Source organism: Patagioenas fasciata, chromosome 27, assembly GCF_037038585.1.
Source record: "Patagioenas fasciata isolate bPatFas1 chromosome 27, bPatFas1.hap1, whole genome shotgun sequence".
NCBI classification, from domain to species: Eukaryota; Metazoa; Chordata; class Aves; order Columbiformes; family Columbidae; genus Patagioenas; species Patagioenas fasciata.
This window is the reverse complement of record NC_092546.1, coordinates 1,833,549-1,848,996: the sequence shown is the minus strand read 5'-3', so window position 1 is coordinate 1,848,996 and position 15,448 is coordinate 1,833,549. Positions and strand designations below refer to the sequence as shown.

General features: G+C 61.9%; 2 protein-coding genes across 3 annotated transcripts; both read left to right on the top strand.

The window, feature by feature from the left end:
• The first annotated feature begins 591 nt into the window (after positions 1-591).
• Positions 592-10,088, top strand: MATK (megakaryocyte-associated tyrosine kinase). Of its 2 annotated transcripts, none has more exons than XM_065858267.2 (13): positions 592-784; positions 5,449-5,505; positions 5,714-5,827; positions 5,937-6,052; positions 6,427-6,646; positions 7,565-7,658; positions 7,756-7,821; positions 7,978-8,077; positions 8,167-8,251; positions 8,429-8,502; positions 8,612-8,807; positions 9,164-9,250; positions 9,391-10,088. In XM_065858267.2, exons 2-13 carry the CDS (start codon positions 5,497-5,499, stop codon positions 9,571-9,573), a joined length of 1,344 nt encoding a protein of 447 aa, XP_065714339.1. In that variant the 5' UTR covers positions 592-784; positions 5,449-5,496; the 3' UTR covers positions 9,574-10,088. The 2 variants fall into 2 exon arrangements, with proteins under 2 accessions (XP_065714339.1, XP_071655735.1); XM_071799634.1 differs by having other exon boundaries at positions 7,217-7,658.
• Positions 10,089-10,829: 741 nt separating this feature from the next.
• On the top strand, positions 10,830-12,432 carry LOC136113215 (complexin-3-like). The gene is made up of 3 exons (XM_065858268.2): positions 10,830-11,073; positions 11,693-11,780; positions 12,055-12,432. Exons 1-3 carry the CDS (start codon positions 10,919-10,921, stop codon positions 12,274-12,276), a joined length of 465 nt encoding a protein of 154 aa, XP_065714340.2. The 5' UTR covers positions 10,830-10,918; the 3' UTR covers positions 12,277-12,432.
• Positions 12,433-15,448: the final 3,016 nt, after the last annotated feature.

Genomic DNA, 15,448 nt, shown 5'->3' with positions numbered 1-15,448 from the left:
TTCTCTTCCACCATTTTGCTCAGAATATAGGAAATTTTGAATGTTAGTGCAACACTGGTCACCAGGCGATCGTTCCATCCGCACCGGGGGTGCTGGAGGACGGAGATGAGCCGCTGCCGTTCCACGGGGCGTTTGTCTTAAGGTCTTGCCCGTTCCTCGTGTCGCGTCTGTGTTTTCATGCCCGGTGGAGCAGCGAGGGGCGTTCGTGCCCTTGGACCCCCTCAATCTCACACAAGTCGGTGCTGAGATGAGATCAGACTTTGGGATCCCTGGTCCCACCACATTTCCTGAACCTCATTCTCCCTGTGGAGGTGCTGCCTCCACCTGCTCCTTCTCCAGCCGTTCTGGTTGCGGCAGTCGAGGCGGTGACGGTAAATCTCCCTTTCTGCACAGCCGACCATTAATTTTCTGTGAGTGCTACACAGCGCTGCAGGATATAGGAGCTTATTATCTTCAGCTCATTTGTAGCAAGGGTGTGTGCTTGTGCCCTCAAAGGGTAAAAGTTTTTTTAGATAAGTTGTGTCAAGTAATGAGTCATCTCTGATTAATGTTTAACTGAGCGGGCAGGCTCTAGGACCTCTGGGGCGCAGCATCTGCAGCCCGCACCAGCAGAGAAATCAGGAAATAACGCAGCAGCTCTTTGGGGGAGCATGCCCTTGAAATAAAGCTTTGCCGCTCCGTGTGAAAGAGAGCGTACTCTTCAGGAATTCAGGATCTGAGCCCAGGTTTGGCTGTGACTGCCCGAGCCGCCGTGTCCCAGGGCCCTGCGCGGACGCTGCGGGAGGTGAGTGCCTGGCGCTGGCTCTGTGGAGCTGCTGGGAGCAGGTGGTGAGTTGTGGTGGCCCCTCCATCAGCCGAGGGCGATGGACAGTGGGGCGGTAAGGGCGGCGTGGCCGTGGGGGGATGGCCAGCAAAGGAGCTGCACTTGCTGTTTGTCCGAGTGATGCTTGGGTGTTTGTAAAGTGTTCTCCAGCAGGTGTGCACAGCGCGTCTGGCTGCGGTTTCAGTGTGGAGGTGCCGTCTGACAACGCTGTGTCCCCTCTCCTGCCGCTGGGTCCTGGCAGCTCCTCTGTTGGGGTAACTGTGCTGGAGGGAAACCTGAACTCTCCAGTCTGGGGTTGGAACGGTTCTACCAAACCCCACTGTGTTTCTGTACTTCTCATCCTCATTGCAAACACTCAGGTTAACCGATTGAAAAAGTGTAGAACAGCTCCAAAACAAAGAGGGGGGCAAATATCTCCTGCCAGGCTTTCTGCCCACACACCCTGCCTGTGGGAACGTTCACTGCGGTGATGGGAACCGCATGGACCAAACAGCCCCAAGAACCAACAGCTGCTTTGGGACCAGGCGTGCGAGCGGCGCCAGGCGCGGGCGAGTCGCTGCCCTGCCTGCGGTGCTGGGCGGAGGCCCTGGCCGCTCTCCAGGCTCTGCCGGTGACAGGGCCCCACGTCGGGTGCGTGTCCGGCACACAGAGCCCTGGTGCCAGCGGGCAGGAGAGGAGCCGGGCCCCGGTGTGCTCAGAGCAGAGGATCCGTCCCTTCGAGCACCGCTTGCTGTCTGCACGGAGGGCAGGACTGAGCAACCACTTGCTGATGCTTTTCACCAGAAATTTCTGTCCTGGCACAGCAGAAAGTGAAGAACCAAGTGTCAGAGCTGCTGTCCCCGCTCTGGCTCAGCCGGCGGGTCCCTCCTCACCCCAGGCTGTACCACGGCGAGAGCTGTGGAGCGGATCCCTTAAGCTGGAATTGAGCTGAGCTGCATCCAGACACGTCACTTTGGCTGTGCCTGCTGGGGAACAGGCTCAGAGCAGCTGCTGTCACACCTGGGAGCCCAGCACAATAGTGTTTGTGCCACGGATGGGCTGCAGGGCGAGAGGGTGCCTGTGCCAGCTAACGATGGCTTCTGGAACAGATAGAACAGCTGCTTGCTGATATTAACCTTGCAACAGCTGCGTTTGTCCCTTTGTTGTTGTTGTTCCGGATAGGGACTGGCATGGTAAATCCTCAGATCCTCAGTGAGGAGGGAGGCTGTGGTTTGCCACCGGTGACGCAGAGGAGTGACTGTGACTCACCCCCAAAAGAGGAATAGAGCAAAGACTGTCATCCCTGCTCCCGGGAGCCGAGCGACCCATGCGCCTCCCCCAGCCCAGCATGGCCATGAAGATGCTGTCCTGCTCTGCATGGAAGTTTCCAAGAGTCCAACAGCAGGGCTTCCCACAAACGGCGCGGTCAGCACCGTGTCCCAGCCACCAGTGCGTGAGTCAAACCGCCTCCCTCCCTCCTCCGCAATTTCTCTTCTCTGGAAGGTGACGCTTCCCTGGCTGGTTTGGCACTGGAACAGCAGCACCGAGCTGCTGGGACGGCTTCACATGATCAGGTTTTCTGGTGCGAAGGAGCACGGTGGGCACGGAGTGTGAGCTGTGAGCGTCGAGAAATCCCACCTTCCTTTAGCAAAGGAAAGAAAGCGTCTGCCGTGCAGTGACGGAGAAATTTCAACTGCAGAATGGAGCTGGGGGAGGAGTACTGAGATCGGAACACAGCTTGCACAAACCATGGCTTTTCAGAGCGTGGTGGGTTTGGGGATGTTGCTGTGCTACAGGAGGACGCAGGCTTGGTGCCAGTGCCCAGCGGTGGGGTGTCCCCTCAGCCCCTGTGCTGCTGAGGCAGCAGAAGACGATTTGCCCACCAAGTCCCACCATCCACAATTTCAGTTGTTCAAGGAATTAGTGGATGGACCCTCTGGGAAACTGCCCGCAGGTCTAAAGGAGCTGAGCTGAGCAGAGCCGGTAACTCTTTAAGGACATTTTTCTTAGAGCACAAGAGCTCTCAAATGCTGTATGTTAAAAAAATTGTGTGTGTAATGCAGGAAAGCAGCCTGGGTCAGAAAGGACCTCCTGGTCAGGCTGAGGGAAGTGCCCTGGCAGTGGAACCAGAGATGTGTGTCCTGGGATGGGTACAGGGACACTGCCTGGATGAGTAGGGATGGGGTCAGGAGAGCTGGAGCACAGCTGGAGTGGAATTTGGCAAGGGCTGTGAAGAATAAGAACGGCCTCTGCAGGTGCATTGGCCGGAAAAGGAAGATTAAAGAAAAATGTGTCCTACCCTTAAATTAGGTGGGAGAGATGGTGACAACCAACATGGAGAAGGCTGAGGTACTCAACCTTTTGGGACTTTTTTTCCTCAGTTTTCAGTGGTAGTTGCTTTCCCCACATCTCTCAAGCCCCTGAAACTCAAGGCAAGGACTGGGGGAAGAAAGTCCCTCCCTTTGCAGGAGATGAGGTTCAAGACCACCTGAGGAACCTGAGCACACATAAGTCTACAAGATCCAACAACATGCAGCCTGGGGTCCTGAGGGAACTGACTGATGTAGTTGCCAAACCAGTCCATCATATTTGAAAAGTTGTGGCGATGAGGCAAAGTTCCCAGTGACTGGAAAAGGGAAACATCACACTCATTTTTTAAAAAGAGCAGAAAGGAGGACCCTGGAAATGACCAAGCAGCCTCACCTCACTGCCTGGTGAGATCATGGAACAGATCCTGCTGGAAGAGATGCCAGAACTCATGGAAGATGGGAAGGTGATTAGAGACAGCCACCCCGGCTTTACCAAGGACAAACCACGTCTGACTAATCCAGCAGCCTTCTACGATGGAGTGGCTGCTTCGGTTGGACCAGTTAAGAGCTACAGATGTCATCCACCTGCACTTCTGTAACGCCTTTGATACGGCCTCCCAGAACATTCTTGCTTCTAAGTGGGAGAGATGTTTGAGGACAGACTGCTGGATGATAAAGAATAAACTGGATGATCAGGTCCAAAGAGTTACAGTCAGTGGTTCATTGTCCAACTGGAAATCAGTGACAAGTGATGTCCTTCAGGGATTCATAGAGGGACCAACACTATTTAATATCTTCATCAGTGATGTGTACAGCGAGATGGAGCGGGCCCTCAGCACCTCTAGAGATGAGACCAAGCTGGGAGGTGCAGTCGATTCACTTGGGGGAGTGGATGCCATCCAGAGGGACCTGGACAAGCTCGAGAAGTGGGGCCATGTGAACATCACAAGGTTCAACAAGGTCATGTGCAAAGTCCTGCACCTGGGTCAGGGCAACCCCCAGTACCAATCCAGCCTGGGGATGGAGGGATGGGGAGCAGCCCCATGGAGAAGGACTTGGGGGTGCTGGTGGGTGAGAGATCGGCCATGAGCCGCCAGGTGCCCTTGCAGCCCAGAAGCCAATGGTGCCCTGGGCTGCATCCCCACCCCGTGGGCAGCAGGTTTGGGGGATCCTGCCCCTCTGCCCCGCTCTGGTGAGACCCCCCTGCAGTGCTGGTCCAGCTCTGGGTCCTCAGCACAGGACACACATGGAGCTGCTGGAGAGGGGCCAGAGGAGCCCCAGGAATGATCCGAGGCTGGAACAGCTCTGCTGGGGACAGGCTGAGAGTTGGGGTGTTCAGCTGGAGAAGAGAAGCTCTGGGGAGACCTTATTGTGGTTTCTTAATATATAAAGGGGCTTAGGAGAAAGGCAAGGACCTTTTGTTAAGGCTTACAGTGACAGGATAAGGAGTGGGAGTTTTAAGCTGAGAGAGAGTAGCTTTAGCTTGGGCAGAAGGAAGAAATGTTTGCAATGAGGGTGGTGAGAGCCTGGCCCAGGTTGGGCAGAGAGGTGGTGGCTGAACCATCCCTGGAGACATCCCAGGCCAGGCTGGACGGGGCTCTGAGCAACCTGAGCTGGTGAAGATGTCCCTGCTCATGGCAGGGGGGAGCTGGATGATCTTTGAGGTCCCTTCCAACCCAAACCATTCTGTGAGTCTATGATCCTCCCATGGAGGCGATGCTGCAGATGAAGGGCTTCCGTAGGATAACACCCACAACTTTTAGTTGGAAAATGGTCACATGCGTCCCAACATGACAAGCTGGTGGGGAGGGGAGAACAGGGACCTTCCGTCACCATCCTACAGCCAGCGGATGTGCCAATCCTGTCTGGCTCAGCCTTGTGGCTCAGCACCCCCGGGGCGGGCAGCCCCCACCTCAGCGGGGCCCCACGGCTGGTGCCTCTCGTGGCCCTGATGACTTGGAGCTACTGAAACAGGAGGTGAAAACACAAGTTCCTGGTAAAACCGCATCCCCCCCGCCCAACTGCAACAGTGGGTTCCTGCCGAGCCAGCGGTGACTGACGGGATGGTGGAGAATTGATTTGGGCTCCAGGGCAGGGAGGAGGAGCAAGGGCCAGGACAGCTGCATCCTGCGCCCACCTGGCTGTGGGACAGGAGTGTCCCCAGGGCGCAGCCAGCGCAGGGAAGGTTTGCAACCTGTTCTGAATCTTTTTCTCCCTCCCGCGCTGTGAGGCTGCCCCGGGTTGTGGGTGGGCTTGCAAGGAGCTGCGCTGGCTGGAGCAGCCCGTGGGGACAGCAGCCCCGTCCCCCCACAGCCACTTTGGTTTCTCCATCTGCAGGTGGCAGCAGGAGAGGACAGACGGTCCCTGATGCGCTGACACACGACCATGTTTGGGGTGAGCGGGGCTGCCGAAGATGCCAGCACTTCCCTGCCAGCATCAGGGTGACGCGTCCCCCCGTGACCACAGGGGGGTGCAGGGGGGGTGGTGCCCGGAGCCCCTTGTCCCAGCCAGAGCTTCAAACAGTCCCTGGGCTGCCCCGATGGCGGTGGGAGGCGGGGGGGCAGCTCCCTCTGCTCCTCCTGACGCTGCCCTCCCGTTGCAGAAGCACTGGTCCCCCGGGACGCAGTGCGTCACCAAGCACGACCACGCCAAGCCCAAGGCCCAGGAGCTGGCTTTCCGCAAGGGCGACGTGGTCACCATCATCGAGGCCGTGGAGGTGAGTGCGATGGGTGCTGTGAGGGATGGAGGGGATGGGATCCAGCGCCACCAGCTGAGCTGCTGGAGCCAGGTTCCCCCTCCCTTGCTCTGAGACCCTCTGTCCCCAGGGCAAAGGCTGGTACCGCGCCAAGCACAACGGGACGGGGCAGGAGGGGCTGCTGGCAGCCAGCGCGCTGCGGGAGCGCGGGGCCATCCGCGCTGACCCCAAGCTCAGCCTCATGCCGTGAGTACCTGACATGGGGGGCCAGCAGCCCCGCTGAGCCCCTGGGAGCTGCAACAGCAGCTGAATCCAGCGTGTTTCCTCCAGTCAGGTTTTGGGTGGGCAGCCAGGGGCAGAGGAGCCTGTAGCCATGCCCTGGTGATGGAGGGATGTGCTGGCACCAGCGCTTGCCTTTAAAGACCCCCCGTGGTGCTTGGATGGACCTCGTGGGGAGGGCGTTTATGCAGTGGGGTCTACGTGGCTTTGGTGGCGGTGCAGCTCTTCCTTTCTCGCTGCTGGCACTGGGGGAAACCCGCAGGCACAGGACCTCTTCCCAATGTCCCTCTTCCCAATGTCCCTCTCCCCAACATCCCTCTCCCCAATGTCCCTCTCCCCAGCTGGTTCCACGGGAAGATCTCGGGGGTGGAAGCGGTGCAGGAGCTGCAGCCACCCGAGGACGGGCTGTTCCTGGTGCGCGAGTCTGTCCGGCACCCCGGTGACTACGTGCTGTGCGTGAGCTTCGGCAGGGAGGTGATCCACTACCGCGTGGTGCACGAGGAGAACACGCTCAGCATCGACAGCCAGCAGTTCTTCTCCAACCTCATCGACATGATTGAGGTGAGCGCCCCTGCCCGGGCCGTGAGCCCTGCCAGTGCCAGACCAGGGGCAGGAACCTCGTGGGTCACCTGGAGCAGTGACAGGTCCCTGTCCCTTTCTCCTGTGTTTTCCTTTGGATTTTGTTACTCTGTATCATTCTCCCAAAGGCTCGTGGTTCCCTCTCTGTTTGGGGTGCAGTGGGCAGACCTGGGATGCCCTGGGGACATCCTCTGCCAACCGGCCGCAGCCCCGGTCCTGCCCAGGGCCACATTTCCTCCATCCCTGCTCATTCGGTGCTTCACACAGCAGTGGGGCTTGGGGCATTTTGGAAAATGAAGATCCTGGCAGCCTCTGCCGCCCCGGCCGAGGTCTGAGCCCTGCCAGGGCTTTGAGGCGTTTTGTCACTTTTCTCTCCCCGCTGAGACCCCTCTGCCCTGCTGACCCCACGGGGCTCCCAGGCTGCCGGGTGAGCTCTCACCCTCCCAGCTCTTCTCCAAGGTCCATCTTTGTCCTGTCTCACAGCCATTGCCTGTCTCCTCTCCAGAGGCTGCATTCTCATGTGTGTGTTTTATACACAACTTCTGCTTTCAGGTGGGTCCTTTCCCCTTTCAGCTGCACCAGTCCTGCACTGTAACCTCTGCAGCCGTCCCACCGCTTCCACTGCCCTCGCCTCTGCAAGCCGCTGTCAACCCCACGGGCTGCCCTGCAGGTCACCGGGGCATCCCGGATGGCCCGTGGTCCATCACGGCGTTTCCCTGGCTTTGCCTGGAGGGGAGCAGGGCTGAGACGGGGGCTGCGAATCACGGCACTGGGTCACTCAAGGGGGGTGATGGTGTTGAGGTCCTGTGGAGTGTCCCATGGCCATTTCCTGGCTTCACACCCCGAGCTGGGGTGGAGGTGGTACCGCCACATCACCTCCGTCTGTCCGTCCCTTGGCAGCACTACACGAAGGAGCAGGGAGCCATCTGCACCAAGCTGGTGAAACCCAAACCAAAAACTGGGATGAAGTCAGCCGAGAAGGAGCTGGCCAAAGGTAGGGGATGGCAACAGAGGGTTGGAGTCTGGGTTTTGGGGACAAGGCAGCAAGACGGTTGTGGCCACTGCTAACTCGGCCTTGTGCCCGTGCCCAGCCGGCTGGTTGCTGAACCTGCAGCACCTCACGTTGGGAGACCGCATTGGGCAAGGCGAGTTCGGAGGTAGGTGAGAAGATGGGATGGGAGGTTCCCTGGCCACGGGCTTCCCCAGATGGCACCCCCTGATGTCCCATCCCCACCCCATGGCGTGGGGGACTCGGCCTGGGATGCAGGGGATCAGGTGTGGAGCTGAGCCTGACGCTCGGTGTCCCCTCCCAGACGTCCTGCAAGGCGAGTACATGGGGCAGAAGGTGGCTGTGAAGAACATCAAGTGTGATGTGACTGCCCAGGCCTTCCTCGCTGAAACGGCTGCCATGACGTGAGTGCCTCACGGGGGGCACAGCCCAACCTTGCCCTGTGACCCGGGGACGAACAGGCACCCTCTGACCCGGATCCTCTGCATTTCAGGAAGGTCCGGCACAAAAACCTGGTGTGTTTGCTCGGCGTGATCCTGCACAATGGCCTCTACATTGTCATGGAGTTCATGGGCAAGGTGAGAGCACCCGGCCAGTCCTCGGCCAGCAGAGCCCATCGCTGCTCAGATCTGGGGACAAAAGCCCCATTTAGGGGCTGAGTTGGACAAATGCCGGGTGCTGCAGCCCCTGCCGGAGGTAAAGTCTCCAAGCAGCCCCATCCCGTTGGTCCTTACAGGTTTTTCTTCCTCTGTTAGGGCAACCTGGTGAACTTCTTGCGCACACGGGGCCGGGCGCTCATCCCGACCCAGCAGCTCCTCCTGTTTGCTCTGTAAGTCCATCTCCCTCCCTCCGGGCTGCGGACTGGTGCTCTGTGTCCCCTCCAGGCAGGCCCAGGGGACACATGGTGACACTGTGCTTTGGCTCCCTGGGCCCGGCAGGGACGTGGCCCAGGGCATGGACTACCTGGAGTCCAAGAAGCTGGTGCACAGGGACCTGGCTGCCCGCAACATCCTCATCTCCGAGGAGAACGTGGCCAAAGTGAGCGATTTTGGCTTGGCTCGGGTCAACCCCAAGGGCACAGATGCCACCTTGCTACCCGTGAAGTGGACGGCCCCAGAGGCCCTGAAACACAATGTGAGCGATGGTGGGAAGGGAAGAGGGATTGGGGGATCCTCCTGAAGCAGCTCGCTCCCTTGGGTCCCCCTGCTGTCCCCCTCCCGCTGTCCCTTGGTGGCTCTGGCACATTCAGCCCCGTGTTTCCCAGACTTCGGGCTCTGTCCTGCGCCAGCGCTCGCCCGGGTGCAGAGCAGGAATTGGGGCAGCTCTGGTGGGATGGACCCAGGGCTTTGCCAGTGATGGGAAGGGAGGGGATTGCACCCCAGGGAGCTGGGGGCAGGACGGGCGCTGTCTCCTGTCTTGCTCTCGGGGCGGGATGGGGGCTCAGCACGGCCCCCAGACGGCATTAGCCTCCTCTCCCCCTGCTGCTGCAGAAATTCTCCTCCAAGTCGGATGTGTGGAGCTACGGGATCCTCCTGTGGGAAACCTTCTCCTTCGGCCGAGCGCCCTACCCCAAGCTGGTGAGTGCTGTGCCGGGGGTGCCGCAGGTCACACCCCGCTGGCACCGGTGGGATGGGGACATCCTGCTGTCCCCTGGCCAGGGAGAGCCCCCAGTGGGGTGGGAAAGGAGGGCTCCAAGCTGGCTTCTCCATCCTGCCAGAGCCTGAAGGAGGTGACGGAGCAGCTGGAGCAGGGGTACCGCATGGAGCCCCCCGAGGGCTGCCCACCCACTGTCTATGCCCTGATGAGGAGCTGCTGGGAGCTGGAGCCAGGCAAGCGGCCGTCCTTCAAGAAACTCACAGAGAAGCTGCAGAAGGAACTGAAGCACCTGACGGATGTTTAGCCCTTGTCCGACTCCTGGGACCCCTGGCCAGAAGCCCCCTGGCCATGCCGGGGTTGGGAGCAGCACAGCAAGCAGTGGCCGGGCAGCAGGGTGGCCCGTGTCACCGCTCCCTCCCAGTGAGGATGGGGCAACAGCTGTGGGGGTCTCTCCTCTGCCGGACGCCTGAAGAGGGAAACAGCCTCTTTCCATCCTGGCACGGGTCCTTCTCCTCACCACGCAGCGTGGAGAAAGTTCCCATTGGGTCAATGTCCCCCAACCCCGGGGTGGGCAGAGCAGAGCAGCCCCAAGGGGGTTGGTGTCCCTCACACCCCGTGCTCAGCCCCGCACATGGGGTCCCTTTGAACTGCCCCTTCGGGTGACAGGGGACAGAGGGGACATCTCCGCTCGCTGGAGGATGAAACCCTGACACCGCCTCACTCCAGCCACCCAGCCCTGTGCAGGAACACTGGGTGCAGCCGGCTAAACCACACGGATTTGGGCTTTTTGATTAAACCAAAGAAATTAGTTCAACAGCATCTTTAAACCTCTGGGCTCAAATTAGGCCTATCCCTCGCTTGGGGCCTGGCAAAGCCCAGGAGAAGGCTCAGAGGAGCCAGGGAGCTCTGGCCCTCGGAGCCCCCGCGCACAGCCTGGCCCCTCTCCCCTCGGGCTCTGCGCAGCCGGGGATTATTCTTTTAATCAGTCTGTATGGGAATTGCTTGCGTATAGATTAGGGGAGCGGGCGCGTCCTGCGGCCGTGGGAAGCCCCCGACTGCGCCAGCTCCCAAGCAATCTCCATGTCTCGGTGGAGCCGGGATTATCGGGGCCGTGGGGCCGCACACACGCATGTGTCCGTATGTGCCCACCCGCCGCCCCGTCTTCCTTCCGCTCCTTTGACCCTCGATTGAGTTTTTTCAGTTAATCCTCTTGCGTCTCCTCTGCGCTGACTCCTTGCGCCTCCAGCCCCCCATGTGGGTGGCTCTGGGTGCTCCCACCCCAGGGCTCCCCCCAGCAGGATCCAGCCCTCAGGTGCTGCTGTCCAGGGGGCCGTGCCACAGGGGCTCTTTCAGCCTGATCCATGGTGTGCTGGGGCTTGGTGGCTTCTTCCATGTCCCCATCACCTCAGTGAGGCAGCACCCCTGTCTCCCTGTACCACAGCCCCCCAAGCACCCTTGGGTGCAGCGAGTGGTGCAGGAAGGTCTCTCCACCCCGGTGGCTGTGGCTTCCCCTCCTAATGCCTTAATCCGGCCCTGATCCGTGGTGCCCCTGGTGCAGCCGGTCCTGCTGACCTTGCAGACGCCGGCCCCAGGCAGGGACCCACTGGCTCTGGGCACCGTGGGGCACGGAGCAGCGCAGCCGCCCACCCATGGCCGCCTTCTTCACGGCCGCCCTGAAGGGCTTTCAGGGGAGCAAGGAGGAGCCACCCAAGGGGCCCCCCAAGGATGGCAAGGTGGCCACGCTGCCCAACGGCATGGCCCGCGAGGAGTTTGAGGAGTACCAGCGGCAGCTGCTGGAGGAGAAGTAAGGCTTGCTGGGGCCAAGGGGGCACTGGGGTCCCCCATGTACCGGGACCAGGGTGTCACCCGCCATGGGCTGTCCCTGGAGTGGGACGGGGGCAGCTGGGGGGGGACAGGGGGAGTGCAGGTGCCCTTTGGCACCTCTCCCGCAGCACGGGAGGTCCCTGAGCTGCTGGCACAGGGCAGGGACAGCATCTCAGTGCACCACAGGTGACAAGGGGCACCCGCAGGAGCCAGTGCTACAGGGCAGGGGGTGTCTGGTGCCAGCCCAGCACCCATGGAGCTGAGGGACAACAGGGACCAGGGTGGGATTACATTAAGGTCCCACCTCCCTGGGTGTGGGTGCTGTGGGGACCCGGTGGCCCAGCTGAGAGGCCACAGGAGGAGCGAGTCCCTCCAACGGGCATCTTCACTGAGTATCTCTGCTGGGGCTGGAGGGACAGGATGCGGCCCCTCTTCCCACATCCCCATTGCAATCCTCCTGCAGACCTTTGCACCCCTTCCCCCAAGCCCGGACCAGGGCTGGCACAGCCACGCTGCTGCCCGGGGACCCGGCGGTGCTGGGGGTGGGTTCTGGCGGGGTTGGGGCGGCAGGGGTGACAGTGTGACACCTGCTGCCGCAGGATCGAGCGGGACAAGGCCTTTGCACAGAGGAAGGCAGAGCGGGCCACGGTGCGGATGCACCTGCGGGACAAGTACCACCTGGCCCAGGTAAGGACCGCGCTGGGGCCTCGGGGGCAGCCCCGGGCCGGCGGCTGCGGGGACGTCACCGGGATGGCTCCTGCAGAGGGCAGCAAACAGCTGCTGGCTCGGCCGCACCAGCCGCCTGCCCACCTGTCCGTCTGTCCGAACCTGGGACTGGACAGTCCTGGCGCCCCCTGACATCCCCAGCACCCCGAGGGACCCGCCGTCCCCTGTCCCTGCCCCACGGCTGCTGGGTGACAGGTCGGCCCACGTCCCCGCCGCGTCTCCCCCCGACACGCAGGACGAGCGGGACGATGCTCAGCTGCACGTGGCCGGCGGGACGGTGGAGCTGCCGCAGGAGCTGGCGGCCATGGTGCACAGCGAGGAGGAGGAGGAGGAGGAGGAGGATGGCGCCGGGGCCTTTGCCTTCCTGACGAGGCTGCGGGAGGTGGATCTGTCGGAGCTGCGGGGCCGCGCGCTGGGCACCGTGGACGAGGTGAAGGAGAAGTGCGCGCTGATGTAGCGTCGCTGCCCGTCCTGCCGGCGGGTGACAGCGGCAGCGTTGGGGACTCAGCCCCTGTCCCCTGGGAGCAATGGGGTGTGGCTGTTACCGGTGCCATTACCTGGGCGTGGGGGTCCCAATAAATGCACTGGGGGCGGGTTTTCCTCCCCAAACCCATTCCCTGTTGCTTTTCTGGGGTGCACTGGGTGGGTGCTGGGATGCAGGACACGTCTGTCCCCTCCAGCTGTGCTGACCAAGCCCCTCCATGCTGTGTCCCTGCTGTGAGCCCCCAGACAGGTTGGATGGTGGCCCTTGCTGCTCCATCACCCCCACAAACCAGCCCCGGGGCCTCATGCACCATTTGGCTCAATAGATGTGGTGTTTGCCAGCACCAGTCTGGTCTCCTGCTGTACCCCTTGTCCACACAAACCCTGTCCAGGGTGGGGGAGGACACGATAACTCCCCTGCAGCCGGGCAGCCCGTGAGCCCCCAGCCAGCACCCAGCCCATCACACTGGGCCACCGGGCCCGTCCTCCCCTTCTGCAGCAGCCCCCAGGCACAGCCACATGCCGGGGGTGCGCAGGAGCCAGCGGGACCCGGTGCCATCAGGGCAGCCCTTGGGGGGCAGCACCGAGGCGGCTGTGGCAGCATTGAACCCCCTCCTCAAGCATCCGGCTGCCAGCGCAGGCAGCGAGCGGGTCCCCTTGGCTGGGGTGTCCTGCTGCCTCCTGCTCCTCTGGGAACTTGTCCCCTGCTCCGGGGCGTTCGGCAGCGGCATTGGCTTAAACACCACCATGCCGGAAGGCTGGGGGCTGCTGAGATCACTAATACCTGCCTATTTTAGCGAGGTCTAATCTGCCTGAGTCGCCTGTCCCCGAGGACTAAGCTAGCTGAACCCTTGTAAAATGTACCGCCAGCGCTGGCCCCAACACCACCTCCCCACTGGAGCAGGAGCCGCCGGGGAGTCACGCTGTGTTTCCATGAAAGAAAGGACGCGCTGAGCCGCCTCCGTCCTCCCCACGCCGGGGCCATCTGCTCCGGAAAGGCCTGTGGGGACGGTCGTGTCCCAGCTGCCCACGGCCGCGGTGGCGGTGCTGGGAGGGGGCAGCCGAACCCAGCGCAGGTGGGGTGGGAGTCGTGCCGCAGAGCCCAGCACTCTCACAAGTGCCACAGGTCTCAGCTGCCCCAGCTGCAGCACCCGGAGCTGCAGGAGCTCCCGCACGGAGGTTCCTGGGTGCACGAGGTGCTCAGTTCCCCCCAGCATCCACCCCTCCAGGTACCCACCATGGGGCTGGTGGCTGCTGGAGGATCCTGGGGATCGCACAACAGGCATCGGGGCTTGACACCTGGGAGCCTCCTTGTGTTTGGTGGCACCGCGGTCCCTGCCATCCCTGCCATCCTCACTGTTCCTGCCATCCTCACTGTCCCTGCCATTCTCACTGTCCCTGCCATCCCCAGCATCCCCACTGTCCCTGCTGTCCCCACCATCCCCACTGTCCCTGCTGTCCCTGCCATCTTCACTGTCCCTGCCGTCCCCACCGTCCCCACTGTCCCTGCTGTCCCCACCATCCCTGCCATCCTCACTGTCCCTGCCGTCCCCACCATCCCCACTGTCCCTGCCATCCCCACCATCCCTGGCATCCCCACTGTTCCCGCCATCCCCACTGTCCCTGCCATCCCCACTCTCCAGCCTTTCTTCAGATCTTGCAGAATCTCCCATTTCGGCACAAAACCTCACCCATGTTGCATGGGTAGGGTCCATCCATGTCCCCACCAGGCCCCCAGCCCGATCCTCAGTGGGCAGCAGCAGCCATGGCACCCAGCACTGCCCCATTGCCACCCCACGTCCCTGCTGTCCCCAGGGCTGGGGACTGCCACGGAGTGCCAGCCCCTGGGACAGTGGCACCGAGGTCCCCAACGCGCCCCGTCACCACCGGCTCCTCCATCCCTGCTCTGGCCTGACGGGCAGCCCGGCTCCCAGTGCTCCCAGTGGGGCTGCACGGGGGCTCCCAGCCCTGGCTGGGATTCGGGTCAGGACCCTCCGCCAGGTCTCCTTGGCTAATCGTCCTGCCCCCCCGCCCCCCACACTGCCACCTGCCTCCCGCTCAGCACCCTTTTGGGTCACCCCTGCCGCCTCCCCGCCTGCCCAAGGCCTCTTAATGAACTAAAAAAGTGATAAATCCCCGGCCGAGCTGGTCACGTGAGGCCGGTGGCCCCCGGGCGCCCCCCGCCCCGACCCCCGCCTCCGGCCCCACCGCCCCGGTAAGCTGACGCAGCGTCTCTAAGCGTTAGCAGCTTTGCCCGCTAATAGGATTAGGGAGGTTTAAAACTGTCATTTGAGTGAACTAAACCCCCTGATACTCTGCATTGCACCTTCTTAACCAATTTGCCTTCAATTAGGGTAATTGGGAAACTAGCAAAGAAGTATAGCATTAATATTTTAAAGTGATGAAGCGATTACGAGCCTTGGACGAGGAAGCAAATCAATTTGCTATCTGCTCCTAAAAGGCAATTATAATCATTTGGCAAATAAGCCTGCTGGCCTCCCCCCACCCGTGCGAGCCAACACCTTACGGCGGCCAGCGGGGCCGGCACCGGGCACAGTGCCCGGCGAGCACCAACGCCGGGCCACCCCGGCACCCTGGGGACCTCCCTGTGCCCGCCGGGGCTGCAGGGACAGCCTGGGGAGATCTGCCAAGGGCCACCAGAGCTGGGGACCCGGCTCCTGTGCCCACCGCAGTGGCCGCTGTGGGCACGAGCGCCAGCCCCGGGCGAGCAGGAGCGGCAGGTCCAGGTGTCTGTTTGCATCCCTGGTCCTACAGGTCATCTCCGTGCCTGGGATGTCCCCAAACCCCCCTGCACACCCCTGCTGCGGGTGGCAGTGCTGTCTGGTGTGGGTGTCAGCCTGTCCCCAGGGGCTACATCGCCCCCACAGGCACGTCACCCCGTCCTTGGTGCAGGGTCAGCCTGTCCCCAGGGTGGTGGCACACTGTCCTCAGGGTGGTGGTGGCACGCTGTCCCCGGGATGGTGACATGCCATCCTCAGGACAGTGTCACCATGTCAGACAGGGCAGGAGAAGCTGCACAGCCCCGCCGGGGAGGACAATGGGATGGACACTGGGGAGCTGCTGGGGTTCCTGCCGGGGCAGCTCCCGTGGGAGGGCACAGACCCGGGTTGGGCCAGCAGCCACAC